Here is a 23,915-nt window from a genome sequence, read left to right as displayed (position 1 = left end):
TCCGAATTATCCATTTCTAAATAAAACTAACGTTAACTTTAAACTTTTTGCAGGGGAAGATGTGCACATTCATTGATTTGTATACAGATAACGTTGGAAACATTTGAAAAAACATTTTCTTTTGGAATTGACTTAGGATTTTAATATATTTATTTTATATATATTTTTTTTACTCAGTCATGTCTTTATACTCGATATCTGTGAAAAAGCACACATCTTTTTATGACAATTTCTTGACACCAAGGGTTCCTGACACAAAAGACCGAAAAGGATCAAAGATAAGCGTGGAGGAAGTTGCGCGAGGAACGATCAAAGGGGACGATACGAAATTATTGACATTGGATAAAACCAAGGAGATAAACACTACCTATGTTAACTCAGCGCTGTCAAAAAGCGGAGGTCAGAGGAATTGCACCCCCGGTCGAGGTCGACTCACTCTACAGAGGAAAACGGGTGCAAACGGCGACAAAGCGATGAGTGAAAACACAATGGAAATCACTCAGAATAGGACACCTGTACCTGAGAAAAGACTGACGTTGCAACGCAGAACCAGGACTGGTTCAATTGACAAAAGCGCAAGTAATGACACCAGCAAAGCAACCGAGAGCTCGAGACAACGCTGGGTCAGCGGTACCGACACCCATCATTCCAAAGTTCTCTCAGAATCAAACCCTCGAACGCCTGTTAGTGCAGTTGTATTGCGGTCATTCAGTCTGAGGGACAGCTCATCTAGAAGTAAATCAAGAGAAGTTGTTAATCTTTTAAACACTCCAACTAAAGGAGTCAAACGATTTGCACCAAAACAGCCAGCAACCCCGGGTAAAGTAGATGTGACAAAACCAGAGGACCATACCAGAACTTTTTCAACACCCACGAAAAATACTCCATTCGAGAAAATCACGGCAAAGAAGGATGCCTTTGAGAGGTTGGCTGGGAAAGAGATCCCAAAGGTGGTGACAGTAAAAACGGTAGGCCTAGAGAGGCCGAAGACACATGCACAGGTGACTGTGGAAGCTGCAAAGCCTGTTGCAACTCCCCATACTAACAACTTTCTGGTCAGTAGTCAAAGAGCAAACGTGACCTCCACCTTGCCGCCAGGGCAGGTGAGAAAGAACTCAATCCATGGCGACGTGACCATGGCTAGGTCCTCGACACCTGCCATCTCCACCGAGCCTTTGCTCCGACCCAGTGCGATGCTAAAGCACGAACAGGATACCCTGAAAATGGAAAACAGTGCAGTGACAGTTGCGGTCAGAGTGAGGCCATTCAACACCAGGTACAAATATTTAGCATCTGTTTGTGATTGATTGATTGTTAATTGAAATCGCATTCAGCCAGCTCTAACTACATTTCTAGTTTGGCATAAATATTGCCGTCTTTGAACTACAACAATAGTCCACACTTGTATTCACCCTACTAATTTGCTTCTACAGTTATCCATAAACAGCGATGTTAATAAATGAAAATTAAATATGTATTTCGTTCATATTCAGGGAGAAGAAAGAGAAAGCATCGCAGGTGATCTTCATGGATAACCAGGAGACTCTTGTCCAACATCCAGACACCAAGCAGAGCTACTCCTTCGCGTATGACTTCTCCTTCTGTTCCGTCGACAAAAGTGACCCCGGCTTTGCCAGCCAGCAGACGGTGTATGAAAAACTAGCTAAGCCACTTCTGGAGAAGGCCTTTGAGGGCTTCAACACCTGTCTGTTTGCATATGGCCAAACTGGATCTGGGAAGTCTTACACGTAAGACTCACTCACTCTCACTCACACACACACAACTTGAGAAGAAACACTCAAATCGTATAATGTATTGGTCTAATGCAGGGTTGCCCAAACTCGGTCCTGCCCCCCTGGACTAATGTAATGTTCCTTTGTGAAGCAAGCCTAGTTAACTGGTTGCATCCATATGTTCAATTTGACTGTATGTTCTTCTGTTACTCTCCTGCAGTATGATGGGTTTTGGGGAAGAGGCAGGTGTAACACCAAAATTCTGCGAGGAGCTCTTCTCTAGGCTGTCTGTGGTTGAAAATCAGGAGGTACCCTATTAGCTATTAATTCAGATAATATTCCTACCAAGATGCACATATTGTTGACGCTGTTCAGTTATCATTCAATGCATTTTTTATGTGGCTGTTGATGTGTTACAGGTGACATGTCATCTGGAGATGAGCTACTTTGAGGTGTACAATGAGAAAATCCATGACTTGCTCATCGCCAGGAATGAACAAAACCAAAAGAGGTTGCCTGTGAGTAGGACAAACTGCCTAAAGATAACCGATATGAATTGAAACATGACATTGCAATCCTGTCATTTCTATTGAATGGTCCTATGAACTGCATTTTTTTCTGTGTAGTTTCTCAATGCCATTTTACATTCTACATCAATGAGCTTAATAATGACCAAATGCTCTGTTTTTGTAGTTGAGGGTGAGGGAACATCCAGTCGACGGGCCTTACGTTTCTGAGCTGTCGACGTGAGCAAACTTATTCTTTCCATTTTTAACTTGTTAAATGTAATGATGGATTGCTAGTCTTATGGATTCACTCACTGACTGTATGTTTGCTCACAGGAACGTGGTGAGCTCCTATGTGGACATTCAGGTAAGTTGCTTTGCAGACACTTTCTGAACACTGGGCCACGTTCAGTTACCAAACATTGTTGAACGTTGCAGATAGAAATGCCATTAATAGAGCTGATGTGATCCTTACTCAACATGACAGAAAGGCATGTCTGTCTACATGGCATATTTCTATCTGAACGTTCCAAAACGTGTCCTGCTGAATCCGCCCCTGATATGTAGCGAGCTCTTTTGAACACTGCTTAGTAAATGTTTTGTGAATACACACTCTTCCCAGGGTTGGCTGGAGCTTGGGAACAAGCAGCGAGCCACTGCAGCCACGTGCATGAACGACAAGAGCTCCCGATCCCACTCCGTATTCACTCTGGTTATGACCCAGACCAAGGTGAACCTCCCCTCCTTGTCTCTTTGTTTGTGTGTGTATGCTGTTAGTTACTTTGCATCTAAATGCATATTATCCACACACTGATGACCAATGATTTGTTTCTTCTGATGATGATCTGGGTCTGTTTGTCTTGTGTCCTTTGTGTTTGTGGTTCTTTGTGCCTCTGTTTTTATGCACACTTGTTTCATTTGTGTGTCTGTTTGTATACACACATACAGGTAACTGCCCAAATAAAGGAAACACCAACATAAAGTGTCTTAATAGGGCAACCACAATCCAGAACAGCTTCAATGCACCTTGGCATAGATTCTACAAGTATCTGGAACTCTATTGGAAGGATGCAACACCATTCTTCCATGAGAAATTCCATAATTGGATGTTTTGTGTTTGGTGGTGGAAAACACTGTCTCAGGCGACGCTCCAGAATCTCCCATAAGTGTTCAATTGGGTTGAGATCTGGTGACTGAGACTCCCATGGAATATGGTTTACATAATTTTCATGCTCATCAAACCATTGTGACCACTCTTGCCCTGTGGATGGGAGCATTGTCATCTTATGGGACCTTAGCAATGGTAGCCAAAATAATGGCCTGCCCAGCATTTTTATATACAGTGGGGAAGAAAAGTATTTAGTCAGCCACCAATTGTGCAAGTTCTCCCACTTAAAAAGATGATAGAGGCCTGTAATTTTCATCATAGGTACACGTCAACTATGACAGACAAAATGAGAAAAAAAAATCCAGAAAATCACATTGTAGGATTTCTAATGAATTTATTTGCAAATTATGGTGGAAGATAAGTATTTGGTCAATAACAAAAGTTTCTCAATACTTTGTTATATACCCTTTGTTGGCAATGACACAGGTCAAACGTTTTCTGTAAGTCTTCACAAGGTTTTCACACACTGTTGCTGGTATTTTGGCCCATTCCTCCATGCAGATCTCCTCTAGAGCAGTGATGTTTTGGGGCTGTCGCTGGGCAACACGGACTTTCAACTCCCTCCAAAGATTTTCTATGGGGTTGAGATCTGGAGACTGGCTAGGCCACTCCAGGACCTTGAAATGCTTCTTACGAAGCCACTCCTTTGTTGCCCGGGCGGTGTGTTTGGGATCATTGTCATGCTGAAAGACCCAGCCACGTTTCATCTTCAATGCCCTTGCTGATGGAAGGAGGTTTTCACTCAAAATCTCACGATACATGGCCCCATTAATTCTTTCCTTTACACGGATCAGTCGTCCTGGTCCCTTTGCAGAAAAACAGCCCCAAAGCATGATGTTTCCACCCCCATGCTTCACAGTAGGTATGGTGTTCTTTGGATGCAACCCAGCATTCTTTGTCCTCCAAACACGACGAGTTGAGTTTTTACCAAAAATTTCTATTTTGGTTTCATCTGACCAAATGACATTCTCCCAATCCTCTTCTGGATCATCCAAATGCACTCTAGCAAACTTCAGACGGGCCTGGACATGTACTGGCTTAAGCAGGGGGACACGTCTGGCACTGCAGGATTTGAGTCCCTGGCGGCGTAGTGTGTTACTGATGGTAGGCTTTGTTACTTTGGTCCCAGCTCTCAGCAGGTCATTCACTAGGTCCCCCCGTGTGGTTCTGGGATTTTTGCTCACCGTTCTTGTGATCATTTTGACCCCACAGGGTGAGATCTTGCGTGGAGCCCCAGATCGAGGGAGATTATCAGTGGTCTTGTATGTCTTCCATTTCCTAATAATTGCTCCCACAGTTGATTTCTTCAAACCAAGCTGCTTACCTATTGCAGATTCAGACTTCCCAGGCTGGTGCAGGTCTACAATTTTGTTTCTGGTGTCCTTTGACAGCTCTTTGGTCTTGGCCATAGTGGAGTTTGGAGTGTGACTGTTTGAGGTTGTGGACAGGTGTCTTTTATACTGATAACAAGTTCAAACAGGTGCCATTAATACAGGTAACGAGTGGAGGACAGATGAGCCTCTTAAAGAAGAAGTTACAGGTCTGTGAGAGCCAGAAATCTTGCTTGTTTGTAGGTGACCAAATACTTATTTTCCACCATAATTTGCAAATAAATTCATTAAATATCCTACAATGTGATTTTCTGGATTTTTTTCCTCAATTTGTCTGTCATAGTTGACGTGTACCTATGATGAAAATGACAGGCCTCTATCATCTTTTTAAGTGGGAGAACTTGCACAATTGGTGGCTGACTAAATACTTTTCTTCCCCACTGTATGACCCTAAGCATGATGGGATGTTAATTGCTTAATTAACACCTATTTTATATCCCTCATTTACTCAAGTGTTTCCATTATTTTGTCAGTTACCTGTATGTTTCACGTGTGTGTGTGTGACTGTTCTTCCTTTGTCTGTGTAGACTGAGTTTGTGGAAGGGGAAGAACATGACCACAGGATCACCAGCAGGATCAACCTGGTGGACTTGGCAGGCAGCGAACGTTGCTCCTCAGCCCAGACCAGCGGAGACCGCCTCAGGGTAAGCGCTGGTAATAGAGGTCTGCGCGGGACTGATTTCTTCATCCTGCTCCCGCAGCTTTTAATACCGCTCCTGCTGACTTCTTGTCCGACTCCCACCCGCTCCCACAAGAACTGGTCCCGAACCCAACCGCAGTCCCGCAATGTTCTTTTAGGTGTAGCCTATGTGACGCAGCACCAGTCCCAGCAATTTTGCCACCCTAGGCAATATCAAAATGTGCCATAATAGCATAAGAAATAGGTTAAAATACCAGAGATTTTAACAAATAAACGTGTTATCAATATTTATTTCAAGTCAATGTCGGAGCCTAAACTATAGCCTATCATATATTAGGAAGTGAATTTCCTTGGAAAGACATTTCCCACTTTTTGTCATTCCTTTTTTGCAAAGTTCAGAACCAGTGAAATTGGAGCCAACCTGTTATCTCTATCAAATCCATCCAGCCTAACTGTATCCTATTCCCCTGTATCCCAGGAGGGTTCCAGCATCAACAAGTCGCTGCTGACCTTGGGGAAGGTGATCTCTGCCCTGTCTGAGCAGGCCCAGACCAAGAGGAAGGTCTTCACCCCATACAGGGACTCTGTGCTCACATGGTGAGTGAGAGAAACTTCACTGACAGACTAAAGAGATGAATGCCTGTTATACAGACACTTGGGATGGGCTCCATTCCATTATAATCTAGTCGATTGAGAGATTGAATTGAAATGGAATCGACCCCTACCCTGCCACAGATTTACATTTTAGTAATTTAGCAGACACTCTTATCCAGAGCGACTTACAGTTAGTGAGTGCATACATTTTCATACTGCATATATTTTCACACCACAGTATTGTAAACTACAAACACATTTCATCAAGCTTTTGAAACTAATGAGGAGATATTGAGATTTACATTCCTCAATAGAATACATTGGTACTATTTAACATTGATAAACTGTGTGGGGAAAAGATAATGGTTTGTGTTGGTGGTAAAGTAACTACCTATACAAGATATCCTTATGAAATTGCGAGAGGTTGGTGAAGTAAAGTAAGAAGTTTGCGAAGTAAGTAGTTTTGTCGAGAGGGAAACTGAATATCGTTTGTGTCGCCCGTGTGTGTCCAGGCTGCTGAAGGAGAGCCTGGGCGGAAACTCCAAGACGGCCATGATCGCCACCCTGAGCCCGGCGGGCATCAACGTGGAGGAGAGCCTGAGCACGCTGCGGTACGCCAAGCAGGCCCGCATGATCATCAACGTGGCCAAGGTCAACGAGGACACCAACGCCAAGCTCATCAGAGGTCAGCCTCACTCTCCCTCGCCATGCCACCATCCATCTCTCTGCCTTTCTCTCTCTCTTTTTCCTATCTATCCATCACCAGATTCTATTAGGTAGCCCGGCTCTAACCTTGCCTACGGGACATATTTATACACTGTCACATTACACGGGGCTAAGTCAACTGTCATGCAGGTATTATTGAAAGGAGATTGCTGCGCCACATTTCCTGGTTTGTGGTGCTAGGGGGAGCTCTTGCAAAAGCTTTATTTGACCAGGGAATGGGAAACAGTGCAGAGATTTTGAGACCATCTACCGTTTGTGGTTTGTCACCATATTATGTGTATTAAAGGGTAGGTTGCAAGTATAAGTTGCCTTTTGACAGTCATACATGTGATCGTTATGAACAAAAGCTCATACAAAATGGCACCTCACTTTTCTGTTATAGCGGAAATTTAACAAACTATGTTGTGCGTCTTTGTTTACTAGAGCTGAAAGCTGAGGTGGAGAAGCTGCGGGCTGCACAGATGAGCTCTCAGGGCATCGAGCCGGAGAAAATGCGCCTCTTCCAGCAAGAGATCTTAGCTCTGAAGAGCCAGTTAACCCAGCAGGAGAGGGAGATGGCCGAGGCCCACAGGTGACCACCATAAAACCTCCACACATCTTAGGCACTAGTCCCAGAGAGGGTCTGTGATCTAGGTAGGAAATTATGAAAATGGATCCGAACAATTGTTTTAGTCTTGGTTTGTTACTTTAATCGGATTTCTTTACCTCTTGTCAGAGCATGGAGAGAAAAGCTGGAGCAGGCGGAGAAACGCAAACGTGAGGAAACCAAAGCATTACAGGTCAGTTTTAGTTAGGTTATAAGCTAACTGAAAATGACCTTTAGCTTCATAACTAGGGTTGCAAAGGGAGCGTATATTACTGGAAACTTTTTAAGTTAACAGTGAACTACCAGAATTTTGTGAACTTTCATGTTTTTATTTTATCAGATCACATCTTGTGGCCTTTTTGGGTACTTCAGATTACCACAGGTGTCTGTAATTATCTCTGGCCCTCTATGTGGCCTTATCACATGTAAAATAATCAAATAAGATTTTTTTAAAATAATTGTATAAAAAAGCTGCTATCCTAAATATAAACCAACTCAGGGAATACCATTGGTGTTTTAATATGAGGGTTTCAGCAATATTTGTTGTAAATGTTTTCAAAATCAATTCTCTCCTATATTTGTCTGCTTCCCTCTCCCCGTCTCCCTCTCAGAAAGCGGGCGTCATGTTTAAGGTGGACAACCGGCTGCCCAACCTGGTAAACCTGAACGAGGACCCGCAGCTGTCAGAGATGCTGTTATACATGATTAAGGAGGGACAGACCAAGGTCGGCAAGCACAAGTCAGAGTCCGCCCACGACATCCAGCTGTCTGGGGCCCTTATCGCTGACCACCACTGGTGAGGAGAACTGACCCACCGCTTCTTTTGTTTTAAATAGCCTCTTTTAATAAGGGGAAGCACCGTAGCCTCGTTTAGCCTACTAATGAGTCCTGTCTGTCACGTGCTTATATTTTCATGTTTGTTTGACATAGTGTAATTTGTTGTCATTCTTGACCTGTCTGTCCTTCTGTCTGTCCGTAGATTTTTTTTCTGCAGTTTATTTAATAGGAAACACCCCTATTCCAGTGCCCTTTTGTTGTCTTTCTTGTATGGTTTCAGTTGTTATGGCTAGAATTGACTAAAATGTTCCTTTCCAGTGTCATTTCCAATGTGAATGGTGAAGTCAGCATCATCCCCATGGAAAACGCCAAGACCTTTGTCAACGGGAACCTGGTCTCTGAGACCACTGTGCTGCATCACGTACGTATTGTGTACACACATACAATTAATAATAAAAAGCACAATATTAGAAACCTGACTGTGAGCTCAATCATGAATCACTCATTTTTTGGGGGTCTTTCTCTCTGTGGTTTCCAGGGCGACAGGGTGATCCTGGGCGGGGACCACTACTTCCGCTTCAACCACCCGGCAGAGGTGCAATCTGGGAAACGCGTGTCGTGCTGGACGGGTGACGGCGATGGCCGTAAGGACTTTGAGTTTGCCAAAAACGAGCTGCTCTCCGCGCAAAGAGCACAGTGAGTCGACCACAAGATTCAGAAACTATTTCAATATGATTCCTATCACACGTCAATGTGAATAACTGAAAGTCCCATTTGTACTCTGTGAAAAGATTTTTAGATCACATTGATGATCAATACTGCAGTCGTTCGGAAACTTGTTAATGCAACTAGGCGGCCATTTTGTTTCTATCTAGACTGGAAGAGGAGATTGAGGAGGCCAGGCTGAAGGCCAAGGAGGAGATGATGCAGGGGATCCAGGTGGCCAAAGAGATGGCCCAGAAGGAGCTGTCTGACCAGAAGACTCAGTATGAGAACAGGATCAAAGCCCTGGAGAGAGAACTGGTACGCCAACCATGGCTTTACGGACATGTAGGACTAATGTGTATGAAAACACTGACAAATTTAGGGCACTGCCTTCACATCAGACCTCATGTAAAGTACAATGGTGTCTTCACTGTCTTGTATAAAGTGAGTCATTTGGTGTAACAGTGTCATGTCAGGGCTACTGAATTTACCAATGACCAGCTAAATCAGACGCACCACAAATAGTTTTAAGTATTTCATATGCATTTGACGTGTTGGCTACTTATCCGTCACTCGGTGTAACATTTTGTAGTCATAGTCATAAAACTAAGTGTTTTCTCGGGCCAATTTAATTTGTAAATAATTTTCAAGAGGAGCGCCTCTTTTCGGTTGGTGACCGTGCCATTGGCCACTGCCATGCCAACGCCTAAGCTCCGTTTTGATTCAGAAAAAACCCTGCAACGGTGTAACATTTTGTAGTCAGTCGTTCAGTATAACATTTTGAAGTCATTAGCTCCAACTGCTGACAGATTTCAATGCGAATGTAAAAATGTTTTCCCACCAGAGATGTTTCCATCAAATTGACTTGTTGCAGAAAAAAGCCTGTTCGTGATGGCGTAGTACACATCAAAATTACTTTTGCGGTTAAATTCCCATGTACTGAACAAAAAATACAAGTTAAATGGGTTTCTATCGCATTTTCAACTTTACTGATGGTTTTGTCTCAACAAATGATGCGTTATATAGCGAATTTACCCACTTTGGTCTTGGCACATGCGCTCTAGCCAACAGCTTGCAGATACAGTGCGGGTAGGCTACCTACATGATGAGATTATTATGGATAAGAGCAGCCAAACAGCAGCCAAGCATCAGCCAAGCATTGATCATGTCACCAGAATAAGACCCTCAACATTTAATTGAAAGGAGCATCAAGCTTCTCACGTGCACTTTCACCACCCTGTGAAGTTAATCTGAAGCCTAATAAACTGCATGCTTTCCTGAGTCGTAGTGGGAGGACCACAGAACATATAATCGCATGATTAAGTTTATTTCAATATGATGGTTATTAAATCAGTATTTGCGCATACATTACACCATTTCTCATAATACATTTTACAGAACCAAAAAGATCCCAACTTGTCTAGCGAAAGTTTACCAAAAAAATTGCTGTTTCCATCAGGCCTGTCGTGACATTAAAAGGTTTGATGGAAACCTGGTTACAGACAGTCCTACAACGGTGTAACATTTTGTAGTCATAGTCATACAACGGTGTATGTAAGTTTGCTTTTTTACAACCAAATCTCTATTGTTTATGTAAATATAATTTTATAGAAGGGTTCAGACACTTTTAATTTTTTTGATTTCACTTGTTGAGAAACTTACACCAACCAGCGATTCACTTCCTCAGCCTAGTTCTGCAGTATGTGGGCTCAGAAAATACATAAAGCAAATGCTCCAAAAACACCCAACTATGTCCTTTTAGAAACGGAAACACTCTCAGTATAGCGAAATTGTCATTCCGAACTTTATCTGCAACGTTATATTCCATTTTGTGCGACTCGAGCTGTTTCCCTTTTCCAGCTGTTCCATTCTCAGTGTAGCCTACTGCTAGAATGTACAAAGAGGTATCGCTCGAGTCACAACAAAATGCAGTATAATGTTGCGGATAACGTTCGGAATGACACAATTTCATGTGTAGAACATCATAAGACCTGCATCATTATACTGAGCTTTTCCGTAAGTTTCTCAAAAACAAGTGAAATCGAATCCTTCTATAACATGCCATTTATTTATATATATATAAATAAATAAATGTGGTTGTAAAAAAGCTACATTCTCATTTAAAGGGCCAGTGCAGGCAAAATTTAGTTTTGCTTTTGTTTTGTATCATATTGTACAACAGCTGATGAAACTAACACTGTAAAAGTGTGACATTGTTTTGACCAGTGTTATTTCCTGATAGTTGCTGGTTGAAAATACAATCTGCACAGGTTTGTATGGGTGGGAGTTTCGGCTTTCGTGGTGACACGGAATAGACCAATATCAAAGAATTCCAAACCTTTACCAATAACAGCTAGTTTTAAGTTTTCCCCACCCCACTCAGACCACTCCCAGACAGTCCTAGCAAAATTCTTGCTTGAGAAATAGTTTTTTGCTAAAAAGGTATTTTTACCCACTTGAATGGAAATCTATTACAGTAAGGTACTTAATTGTTACACAGAAATTATTTGATATAAAAACAACTGCATTGGACCTTTAAGACCTTTTACTCATCACAACGGTGCTTTCCTTCCCGCAGGAGGAGGAGAGCGAAAGGAAGCGGTGTCAAGAAATGGACCAGCAGCGGGTGGTCTCCAAGATGGAGGAGCTGCAGTCTGCCAAGGTGGAGCTGGAGCAGGAGGTGGACACGCACAAGACACGTCTCCGCCTCCACATGGAGGCCCAGGCCACACGGCAGGCCATGGCCGATCACGGTGTCCGGCAGGCCAAGGTGGTGGAGGCCCTTGAGGCAGAGAAGAGGAAGATCGGCAAAGACCTAGAGGATATGCAAAGGAAAGTGGCGCAGAAAGGAAGCCAGACTCTGAAAAACGGTAAACCATTGTTGGGAATTTTCATCTTCTGTGTTGTATTCACGAGAAATCGCAAGGAAGTGTATGAATCAGAGATTAGATCGGACAACAATGTAAATAGGAAAGGTTTAACTAATAGCTAGCGTTGTGTTGTGAAGATAATTGTTGTTTCCATTACGTCACAACATGGTTCTGGTGTTGTAGCTAGTTACAGTTCTGGTGACCTGGGGTGTATTCATTAGTCCACACCATAGCAAACCATAGAAAAATGTTATGCAAAGGAAACGAGAGTTTCCATTGGACAAACTCAGGTAGGTCCCTCCCTGTTTGGTTCTGTTTGCTTTTGTTTTGTTCCTAGAAAATACACCCATGCTGTGTGGTCTGTTGTTTAAGTCCCTCCACAGTGGGACGCCATGAAGTTGTCTCTGATGATCGAAGAAGCCAACAAGATCAGTGGCAAACTCATGAAGAACACAGTTTTCAGCAGGTACGAGTGGAGATAATCAAAATCTTTAGATCCCATTTTATATAAAATAGTTATTTGTTTTGCTGCATATTGAGATAGATCTAGCAGGAAATTATTTCACTCATTTTATTTCATTTATTTAACCTTTATTTAGACAGGGTGAAGTCCCATTGAGTCCAAGGTCTATTTTTTCAAGGAAGCCCTGCATTATATGCCATCCCTTATCTTGTCATCTACTTTTTAGATTGATCTCAATCTTAATTTTGTTTTTAGACACGAGGAGTCTGAGAAGGAGGGCGGAGGGGGAAAGGGAGAGCTGCAGGTCCAGGTGCAGAACACCAAACTGGGCATCTCCACCTTCTGGAGTCTGGAGAAGTTCCAGAGCAACCTGGCCGCCATGAGGGAACTCGAACAGGTCAGTAACAGACATTGAGTTATTCCTTGCTACTAATGCATATGTTGTCCATTTGAATTTAAAGAGCTGTGTTTGGTGCATTAAAAAAATAAATGTGGATGCTCTCTGGTTAATCTAGTTGGTAGTTATCATACCACTATCAGGTCGATTTAGACTGCGTTCTCCCACCCTGTCTGTCTCACACTCAACCAGTGGAACAGTAAGTCCGCCCTTTGTGGATTCTGCCGGTGCACACCTAATTTACAAAACGATTGTTTATGCATGAGGGGCATCCTCCGTTCCTGTAGTTTCTCATTAAGCTGAATAAATGAGACTGGGGTTAACTGAGCAGTCATTTATTCTCCTTCCCCAGGGTGACAGCAGCGCCTCTAAAGATGAAGACGTGTTTTACGACCCCAATGATGAGTGGGAGCAAGATATATCGGCTTCCTCAACCGCCTCCTTTTCACGCAGAAGGTAATTTCTAATGTACGTCCCAAATGGCACCCTATTCTCTATATAGTACACTACTTTTGACCAGGCCCCATAGGGCTCTGGTCAACAGTAGTGCACTATGTACAGAATAGGGTGCCATTTTGGGACACAAACCTAGTCTCTCCTCTTTACAATTTGTCTATCCTCCTCAATTGAACTCAAACACTTGCAAAAATGTGTCAAAGTAAGTTGAATATGATGAATGTGGAAAACCGTGTTTTTGAGCTCACTTGAGAGCCAACATAGAAAACTATAATTTGTTGAACATATGGAACGTGTTGGGTTATTTTTTTTTCTACAGCGCTCTTATTGATATTTCCACTCTGTTGATTTACTACTTGGCACATCCTGGAAGTTCAATGTGTCATTTTTCTTCACCTCAGTGTGAAATAACCACACAGAAACATTTCCCTAATTTCTTCCCCTCCTAGAGAGCGAGTGTTTTTTAAAAACTTTTTGGGAAAGGCCAGCCAGCATTCCTATGTTCTCTCTCCACTGCCCACAAACCTCGCAGTGACTTTTTTTCCCCACTTTATTTTTCTTGTTGGACATGTTTATGGGCTTGGTGGTGCCTGCGGTGAAGGAGAGGAGGCCAAATGAAACATGGCAAATGTCTCGGTCTCTCTCGCTACTCACTCTCACCTGAATCCTCTGGAGCTTACCCTGAACCCACTAGCAGCCACAGCTAGTGCTCTGTCTGTCTCTGTCGGTCGGTCGGTCTGTCTGTGTGTCTCTCTCTTTGTCTCTGTCTGTCTCCCATAGCCCTGCTTTTCCCGAAGTGTGCACTTGCACACTCCCCGTCATGGATTTTAAAAGCTTTGGATTTTCTGTAGGCCTTAGCTGGAGGGAGTTCACCATTTTTTAAAATCCATGACAAGAGTATACAAGTGTAGGGAATCAGGACGCTGCCCGAGAGAACACTCACATTCTGCCGACAATGTTTGGATCTCAGTTATTGAAAATGGCCTCTCTTGTCCTGTCTCCTCTCCTTCATCTGCACTGATCTGATAACATAGGATTGGTGAATGAAATGAGGCTGGTGCGTGGTGCCTATCAGACATGAATTTGCTTTCAGATCAGTAAAAGTTGGTGATGAGGCAACGCTGTTTTAGACTGTTGAGATCCATTCCAAGACACATTAGTAATGTGTGCTTTTTGTTGTTTGTTCCCCACCATTATAGGAGCAGAAGCCTGTTGAAGAGCAGGAGGATTTCAGGGCGTCTCTACGAAATCAGAGTGCACCCTATTCAAAGCCTTCATAAAAGTAACACCTCACAGTCCTCTGGTATGTGTGTGTTGTGTTGTGCGGTCCTGCGTGTGTGTGTGTAAGACAGTGAAGGACTTTTAGTCTCTTTTGCCAGACTACCGCATATACAGTTGAAGTCGGAAGTTTACATACACCTTAGCCAAATACATTTAAACTCAGTTTTTCACAATTCCTGACCTTTAATACTAGTAAAAATTCCCGGTTTTAGGTCAGTTAGGATCACCACTTTATTTTAAGAATGTGAAATGTCAGAATAATACTAGAGTGATTTATTTCAGCTTTTATTTATTTCAGCACATTCCCAGTGGGTCAGAAGTTTACATATACTCAATTAGTATTTGGTAGCATTGCCTTTTAAATTGTTTAACTTGGGTCAAACGTTTCGGGTAGCCTTCCACAAGCTTCCCACAATAAGTTGGATGAATTTTGGCCCATTCCTCCTGACAGAGCTGGTGTAACTGAGTCAGGTTTGAAGGCCTCCTTGCTCACACACGCCTTTTCAATTCTGCCCACACATTTTCTATAGGATTGAGGTCAGGGCTTTGTGTTGGCCACTCCAATACTTGACTTTGTTGTCCTTAAGCCATTTTGCCACAACTTTGGAAGTATGCTTGGGGTCATTGTCCATTTGGAAGACCCATTTGCGACCAAACTTTAACTTCCTGACTGATGTCTTGAGATGTTGCTTCAATATATCCACATCATTTTCCTTCCTCATGATGCCATCTATTTTGTGAAGTGCACCAGTCCCTGCTGCAGCAAATCACCCCCACAGCATGATGCTGCCACCCCTGTGCTTCACGGTTGGGATGGTGTTCTTTTGGCTTACAAGTATCCCCCTTTTTCCTCCAAACGTAACGATGGTCATTATGGCCAAACGGTTCAATTTTTGTTTCATCAGACCAGAGGACATTTCTCCAAAAAGTACGATCTTTGTCCCCATGTGCAGTTGCAAACCGTAGTCTGGCTTTTTTATGGCGGTTTTGGAGCAGTGGCTTCTTCCTTGCTGAACGGCCTTTCAGGTTATGTCGATATAGGACTCGTTTTACTGTGGATATAGATACTTTTGTACCTGCTTCCTCCAGCATCTTCACAAGGTCCTTTGCTGCTGTTCTGGGATTGATTTGCACTTTTCGCACCAAAGTACGTTAATCTCTAGGAGACAGAACGCGTCTCCTTCCTGAGCGGTATGAATGCTGCGTGGTCCCATGGTGTTTATACTTGCGTATTATTGTTTGTACAGATGAACGTGGTGCCTTCAGGCGTTTGGAAATTTCTCCCAAGGATAAACCAGACTTGTGGAGATCTATAATTTTTTTTCTGAGGTCTTGGCTGATTTCTTTTGATTTTCCCATGATGTCAAGCAAAGATGCACTGAGTTTGAAGGTAGGCCTTGAAATACATCCACAGGTACTCCTCCAATTGACTAAAATGATGTCAATTAGCCTATCAGAAGCTTCTAAAACCATAACATAATTTTCTGGAATTTAACAAGCTGTTTAAAGGCACAGTCAACTTAGTGTATGTAAACTTCTGACCCACTGGAATTGTGATACAGTGAATTATAAGTTAAATAATCTGTCTGTAAACAATTGTTGGAAAACTTACTTGTGTCATGCACAAAGTAGATGTCCTAACCGACTTGCCATCCTAAGTGTATGTAAACTTCCGACTTCAACTGTAGATATGAAAGAATGGTATAACGTTAGGTGTAAAAAAAAATGGCCTACAGTTATTGCTCTCGTAGTCCACATGGAGTTTCCTTCATATTTCACGTAATGATTTTGGCCAACTTGTCTGTCTCCGTTCCAGGTCTGATGGGTGTGGCCAAACCGCCCTCTCTGCATCCCAGCTCATCAGACTCCACCCTGCCGGGGATCTGCAAAGATTTTATTGGCCAGACGGTGGGCCAGCTGCACGGGTGTCACAACTACGAGGAGAGCATGGCAGACAGGCTGACCTCTGACCTCTACTGTGTGTACACGGCCGTGACGACCATCTCCGGCCTGTACGACGGCCTGGACGATGACCGTCAGGAGAGCGGTAAGTCTGCATCTCAAAATTCACAATGTTCCATGGCTCAATGTTCCATGGCTCAGTAGGTTATGTGCTGGCAACACCAGGCGCCGGTTGCACCAGTTGGTTGTAAGTGGGTTGTAAATTTACGTCCAATGTAAAATGTGCTCTACGCTGCACCTAAAAATGATACCTGTTGCACCACCTGGGCGTAAGCCCTAATACGAGCTACGCCTAGGCGTAGTCTACTCGGTGTAGAATCTACCTTCATCATGATATGCACAGAAAATAATAGCTATCTATATTTTCGAAAGGATGTGAGTCTCGTGTTTATATTTCACAACCTCCGCTGGCTTTTTGAGTTGTCTAAGCGCGAGTCAATAGCAAAATAATACACTTGATTTATACTACATTATAGCATGCCTAATGTGTCTGATCAGATATTAGCAAACTAATAGATGCGCTGCCACCTCCACTTATTTGCCCAGCCAGAGATCAAATAACCAAATATACAGACAAAAATCACATTGATTATCAGAGAAGTCAAGGGCTTTTAGTCAGGGTTATAGCCTAGGCTACTATGTGAGTGAAGAGCAAAATAATCACCTCTTATACTACGCTAGCGTAGGCAAAACATTCTAGCAAAATGTTCTGATAACACTGTTAGAAGAGCAAACTAGACTTTTGCTCTAGGATTTTGCCTGTGCTTAGCTCTATTTCATTTATTTTTATCTTTAAAAACTCCCTACTCCTTGCCGATTACAAGCATACCCATAACATGATGCAGCCAACACCGTGCTTGGAAATTATGAAGAGTGGTACTCAGTGATGTGTTGTGTTGGATTCACCCCAAACATAAAGTTAATTTCTTTGCCACATTTTTTTGCTGTTTAAATTTAGTGCCTTACTGCAAACAGGATGCATGTTTTGAAATATTTTTGTTCTGTACAAGCTTCCTTCTTTTCACTCTGTCATTTAGGTTAGTATTGTGGAGTAACTACAATGTTGTTGATCCATCCTCAGTTTGCTCCTATCTCAGCCATTAAACTCTGTAACTGTTTTAAAGTTAACCATTGTCCTGAGTGGTTTCCTTCCTCTCTGGGCAACTGGAAGACGCCTATATCTTTGTAGTGACTGGGATTTGCCCCAAACATAACACTTTGTATTCAGGACATTAAGTAAATTTCTATGACACATTTTTTGCAGTTTTACTTTAGTGCATTATTATTATTATTATTATTACAGGATGCATGTTTTGGAATATTTTTTATTCTGTACAGGTGTCCTCCTTTTCAGTCTGTTTTTTTGGTTAATATTGTGGAGTAACTGCAATGTTGTTGATCCATCCTCAGTTTTCTCCTATCACAGGCAATACACTCTAACTATTTTATACTATTTTATAATCCCTGAGTGGTTCAAAACAAATTGTATGTGTCACATTCTTCGTAAACAACCGGTGTAGACTAACAGTGAAATGCTTACTTATGGGCCCTACCCAACAATGAATAGTCGAAAAAAAAGAGTAGAAAACATATTAAAATAATAACAAGGAATAAATTGAAAAGCTATTTGCGGTCATAGGAAACGATGGCGGAAACATTATGTACAAAAAAAGTTAAGATCAGCACAAAATAGCACAATTGGTCAGGAGCCCCTCTCAGACAACTGAGTTTGGAAGGACGCCTGTATCTTTGTAGTGACTGGTGTATTGATACACCATCCAAAGTGTAATTAATTACCTTCACCATGCTCAAAAGGATATTCATTGTGTGTAATATATATATATATATATATTACACACAGTACCAGTCAAAAGTTTGGATACACCTACTCATTCAAGTTTTTTTTTCTTTATTTTTACAATTTTTTACATTGTAGAATAATAGTGAAGACATCAAAACTATGCCACCATTTGCCTTGATGACAGCTTTGCAAACTCTTGGCATTTTCTCAACCAGCTTCATGAGGTAGTCACCTGGAATGCATTTCAATTAACAGGTGTGCCTTAAGTTAATTTGTGGAATTTATTTTATTCTTAATGCATTTGAGCCAATCAGTGTTGTGACAAGGTAGGGGGGTATACAGAAGATAGCCCTATTTGGTAAAAGACTAAGTCCATATTATGGCAAGAACAGTTCAGATAAGCAAAGAGAAATGACAGTCCAACATTACTTTAAGACATGAAGGTCAGTCAATGCGGAACATTTAAAGAACTTTGAACGTTTCTTTAAATGCAGTTGCAAAAACCATCAAGCGCTATGATGACTGCATCTCGTGAGGACTGCTACCGGAATGGAAGACCCTGAGTTACCTCTGCTGCAGAGGATGAGTTCATTAGAGTTACCAGCCTCAGAAATTGCAGCCCAAATAAACGCTTCAGAGTTCAAGTAACAGACACATCTCAACATCAACTGTTCAGAGGAGACTGTGTGAATCAGGCCTTCATGGTCAAATTGCTGCAAAGAAACCACTACTAAAGGACACCAATAAGAAGATGAGACTTGCTTTGGCCAAGAAACACAAGCAATGTACATTAGACCGGTGGAAATTTGTCCTTTGGTCTTGAGTCCAAATTTGAGATTTTTGGTTCCAACCGCCTTGTCTTTGTCAAACGCGGTGTGGGTGAACGGATGATCTCCGCATGTGTATTTCCCACCGTAAAGGATGGAGGAGGAGGTGTTGTGGTGTGGGGGTGCTTTGCTGGTGACAATGTCTGTGATATTTAGAATTCAGGGCACAGCTAACCAGCATGCCTACCACAGCATTCTGCAGCGATACGCCATCCCATCTGGTTTGGGCTTAGTGGGACTGTCATTTGTTTCTCAACAGGACAATGACCCATCAAACATCCAGGCTGTGTAAGGTCTATTTTACCAAGAAGGAGAGTGATTGAGTGCTGCATCAGATGACCTGGCCTCCACAATCCCCGACCTCAACCAAATTGTGATGGTTTGGGATGAGTCGGACTGCAGAGTGAAGGAAAAGCAGCCAACAAGTGCTCAGCATATGTGGGAACTCCTTCAAGACTGTTGGAAAATCATTCAAGGTGAAGCTGGTTGAGAGAATGCCAATAGTGTGCAAAGCTGTCATCAAGGTAAAGGGTGGCTATTTGAAGAATCTCAAATATGAAATATATTTTGATTTGTTTAACACATTTTTGGTTACTACATGATTCCATATGTGTTATTTCATAGTTTTGATGTTTTCACTATTATTCTACAATGTAGAAAATAATAAAAATAAAGAGAAACCCTGGAATGAGTAGGTATGTCCAAACTTTTGACTGGTACTGTGTGTGTACACTACTGTTAAAAAGTTTGGGATCACTTAGAAATGTCATTGTTTTCAAAAAATTAAATAAATACAAAGTTCATTAAAATAACATCAAATTGATCAGAAATACAGTGTAGACATTGTTAATGTTGTAAATAGCCATTGTAGCTGGAAACGGCAGATTTTTTTATGGAATATCTACATAGGCGTACAGAGGCCCATTATCAGCAACCATCAGTCCTGTGTTCCAATGGCACGTTGTGTTTGCTAATCCAAGTTTATCATTTTAAAAGGCTAATTGATCATTAGAAAACCCTTTTGCAATTATGTTAGCACAGCTGAAAACTGTTGTTCTGATTAAAGAAGCAATAATACTGGCCTTGTTGAGTATCTGGAGCATCAGCAATTGTGGATTCGAGAACAGGCTCAAAATGGCCAGAAACAAAGAACTTTCTTGTGAAACTATTCTTTCTTCAGTCTATTCTTGTTCTGAAAAATGAAGGCTATTCCATGCGAGAAATTGCCAAGAAACTGAAGATCTCATACAACGCTGTGTACTACTCCCTTCACAGAACAGCGCAAACTGGCTCTAACCATAATACTGTAGAAAGAGGAGTGGGAGGCCCCGGTGCACAACTGAGCAAGAGGACAAATACATTAGTGTCTACACAGGTCCTCAACTGGCAGCTTAATTAAATAGTACCGGCAAAAGAGGCGACTCCGGGATGCTGACCTACTAGGCAGAGTTGCAAAGAAAAAGCCATATCTCAGACTGGCCAATAAAAAGAAAATATTAAGATGGGCAAAAGAACACTGACACTGGACAGAGGAAGATTGGAAAAAAGTGTTATGGACAGACGAATCAAAGTTTGAGGTGTTCGGATCACAAAGAAGAACATTTGTGAGACGCAGACCAAATGAAAAGATGCTGGAGTAGTGCTTGATGCAATCTGTCAAGGATGGTGGAGGCAATGTGATGGTCTGGGGGTGCTTTGGTGGTGGTAAAGTGGGAGATATGTACAGGGTAAAAGGGATATTGAAGAAGGAAGGCAATCACTCCATTTTGCAACGCCATGCCATACTCTGTGGACGGCGCTTGATTGGAGCCAATTTCCTCCTACAACAGGACAGTTACCCAAAGCACAGCTCCAAACTATGCAATAACTATTTAGGGAAGAAGCAGTCAGCTGGTATTCTGTCTATAATGGAGTGGCCAGCACAGTCACCGGATCTCAACCTTATTGAGCTGTTGTGGGAGCAGCTTGACCGTATGGTACGTAAGAAGTGCCCATGAAGCCAGTCCAACTTGTGGGAGGTGCTTCATGAAGCGTGGGGTGAAATCTCTTCAGATTCCCTCATCAAATTGACAACTAGTATGCCAAAGTTCTGCAAGGCTATAATTGCTGCAAATGGAGGATTCTTTGACGAAAGCAAAGTTTGAAGGACACAATTATTATTTCAATTAAAAATCATTGTTTCTAACCTTGTCAATGACTACATTTCCTATTCATTTTGCTATATTTCCTATTCAAACTCATTTCATGTATGTTTTCATGGAAAGCAAGTACATTTCTAAGTGACCCCAAGCATTTGAACGTTGGTGTGTATGTATGTGTATATAAAGCTGCAAATCTTTCTTAAATCAGCATCTCTACATGTATGACAGACATTCCATTCCAGTGTCTGTTGAATTCCAACACAGGCACACCTCATTCTACTGAATTAGGTACAGATTAGGTGATCACATTAACCAAATCTTATTTAACGAGGAAAAGTATAAAAACCACTGCTGTTGTCATCACTATCCTCTTGCAATAGGACCAGCTGGATGGCAAAAACAGTTCTAATAGTACCTCAAAAGTAATATTAATCAAAAAATAACTATTGACCATGCCAAAAGAGTTGAAAAGGAACGTTTTGAGTGAGGAAAAGAAGGGTTCAATTCTGGCTTTACTGGCAGAGGGATACAGTGAGCGTCAGGTTGCTTCCATCCTTAAAATTTCAAAGATGGCGGTTCATAAGAACAAGATCAAGCAGCAGACATTGGGGACAACAAAGCTACAGACCGGCAGAGGTTGAAAACGACTCTCTACTGATGACCGCCAACTCATTCGAATGTCACTCAACAACCGTAGGATGACATCAAGTGACCTACAAAAAGAATGGCAAACGGCAGCTGGGGTGAAGTGCACGGCGAGGACGGTTCGTAACAGGCTCCTAGGGGCAGGGCTAAAGTCGTACAAAGCTAGAAAAAAGCACTTCATCAATGAAAAGCGAAGAAGAGCCAGGCTGAGGTTTGCAAAAGACCATAAGGATTGGACCGTAGAGGACTGGAGTAAAGTCATCTTCTGAGTCCAATTTTCAGCTTTGCCCAACTCCTGGTCGTCTAATGGTTAGACGGAGACCTGGAGAGGCCTACAAGCCACAGTGTCTCACACCCACTGTGAAATTTGGTGGAGGATCGGTGATGATCTGGGGGTGCTTCAGCAAGGCTGGAATTGGGCAGATTTGTCTTTGTGAAGGACGCATGAATCAAGCCACGTACAAGGTTGTCCTGGAAGAAAACTTGCTTCCTTTTGCTCTGACATTGTTCCCCAACTCTGAGGATTGTTTTTTCCAGCAGGACAATGCGCCATGCCACACAGCCAGGTCAATCAAGGTGTGGATGGAGGACCACCAGATCAAGACCTTGTCATGGCCAGCCCAATCTCCAGACCTGAACCCCTTTGAAAACTTCGGGAATGTGATCAAGAGGAAGATGGATGGTCGCAAGCCATCAAACAAAGCCGAGCTGTTTGAATTTATGCGCCAGGAGTGGCATAAAGTCACCCAACATCAATGTGAAAGACTGTTGGAAAGCATGCCAAGACGCATGAAAGCTGTGATTTAAAATCTGTGTTGTTCCACCAAATATTGATTTCTGAACTCTTCCTAAGTTAAAACATTACTATTGTGTTGTTTAAAAATGAACTTATTTTCTTTGCATTATTCGAGGTCTGACAACACTGCGTGTTTTTTGTTATTTTGACAAGTTGTCATTTTCTGCAAATAAATGCTCTAAATGACAATATTCTTATTTGGAATTTGGGAGAAATATTGTCAGTAGTTTATAGAATAAAACAAAAATTATTTTGTACGTTTGCCCACTGACAAAGAAATGATCAGTCTATAATTTTAATGGTAGGTTTATTTGAACAGTGAGAGACAGAATAACAACAAAAAAATCCAGAAAAATGCATGTAAAAAATGTTATAAATTGATTTGCATTTTAATGAGGGAAATAAGTATTTGACCCCTCTGCAAAACAAGACTTAGTACTTGGTGGCAAAACCCTTGTTGGCAATCACAGAGGTCAGACGTTTCTTGTAGTTGGCCACCAGGTTTGCACACATCTCAGGAGGGATTTTGTCCCACTCCTCTTTGCAGATCATTAAGGTTTCGAGGCTGACTTTTGGCAACTCGAACCTTCAGCTCCCGCCACAGATTTTCTATGGGATTAAGGTCTGGAGACTGGCTAGGCCACTCCAGGACCTTAATGTGCTTCTTCTTGAGCCACTACTTTGTTGCCTTGGCCATGTATTTTGGGTCATTGTCATGCTGGAATACCCATCCAAGACCCATTTTCAATGCCCTGGCTGAGGGAAGGAGGTTCTCACCCAAGATTTGACGGTACATGGCCCCGTCCATCGTCCCTTTGATGCGGTGAAGTTGTCCTGTCCCCTTAGCAGAAAAACACCCCCAAAGCATAATGTTTCCACCTCCATGTTTGACGGTGGGGATGGTGTTCTTGGGGTCATAGGCAGCATTCCTCCTCCTCCAAACACGGTGAGTTGAGTTGATGCCAAAGAGCTCCATTTTGGTCTCATCTGACCACAACACTTTCACCCAGTTCTCCTCTGAATCATTCAGATGTTCATTGACAAACTTCAGACGGCCCTGTATATGTGCTTTCTTGAGCAGGGGGACCTTGCGGGCGCTGCAGGATTTCAGTCCTTCACGGCGTAGTGTGTTACCAATTGTTTTCTTGGTGACTATGGTCCCAGCTGCCTTGAGATCATTGACAAGATCCTCCCGTGTAGTTCTGGGCTGATTCCTCACCGTTCTCATGATCATTGCAACTCCATGAGGTGAGATCTTGCATGGAGCCCCAGGCCGAGGGAGATTGACAGTTACACTGCTCAAAAAAGGGAACACTTAAACAACACAATGTAACTCCAAGTCAATCACACTTCTGTGAAATCAAACTGTCCACTTAGGAAGCAACACTGATTGACAATACATTTCACATGCTGTTGTGCAAATGGAATAGACAACAGGTGGAAATTATAG

The 23,915-nt window shown here is 42.3% G+C and overlaps 1 protein-coding gene across 1 annotated transcript in view; it reads left to right on the top strand.

Moving 5' to 3' along the window:
* Positions 1-23,915, top strand: part of kif14 (kinesin family member 14) — a 60,861-nt gene that overhangs the window by 292 nt on the left and 36,654 nt on the right. The window contains exons 2-23 of the mRNA XM_041840016.2: positions 245-1,276; positions 1,494-1,748; positions 1,954-2,041; positions 2,153-2,251; positions 2,427-2,479; positions 2,576-2,606; positions 2,862-2,969; positions 5,326-5,442; positions 5,917-6,035; positions 6,545-6,717; positions 7,182-7,329; positions 7,474-7,537; positions 7,956-8,140; positions 8,440-8,542; positions 8,660-8,817; positions 8,997-9,144; positions 11,405-11,696; positions 12,069-12,162; positions 12,415-12,556; positions 12,909-13,012; positions 14,212-14,315; positions 16,110-16,340. Coding sequence (XP_041695950.1) covers positions 245-1,276; positions 1,494-1,748; positions 1,954-2,041; positions 2,153-2,251; positions 2,427-2,479; positions 2,576-2,606; positions 2,862-2,969; positions 5,326-5,442; positions 5,917-6,035; positions 6,545-6,717; positions 7,182-7,329; positions 7,474-7,537; positions 7,956-8,140; positions 8,440-8,542; positions 8,660-8,817; positions 8,997-9,144; positions 11,405-11,696; positions 12,069-12,162; positions 12,415-12,556; positions 12,909-13,012; positions 14,212-14,315; positions 16,110-16,340 — 3,848 coding nt within the window. The remainder of the gene's footprint in view (positions 1-244; positions 1,277-1,493; positions 1,749-1,953; positions 2,042-2,152; positions 2,252-2,426; positions 2,480-2,575; positions 2,607-2,861; positions 2,970-5,325; positions 5,443-5,916; positions 6,036-6,544; positions 6,718-7,181; positions 7,330-7,473; positions 7,538-7,955; positions 8,141-8,439; positions 8,543-8,659; positions 8,818-8,996; positions 9,145-11,404; positions 11,697-12,068; positions 12,163-12,414; positions 12,557-12,908; positions 13,013-14,211; positions 14,316-16,109; positions 16,341-23,915) is intronic.

Source organism: Coregonus clupeaformis, chromosome 20, assembly GCF_020615455.1.
Source record: "Coregonus clupeaformis isolate EN_2021a chromosome 20, ASM2061545v1, whole genome shotgun sequence".
In the NCBI taxonomy this organism is placed as follows: domain Eukaryota; kingdom Metazoa; phylum Chordata; class Actinopteri; order Salmoniformes; family Salmonidae; genus Coregonus; species Coregonus clupeaformis.
This window is presented reverse-complemented; position numbering and strand designations above follow the sequence as displayed.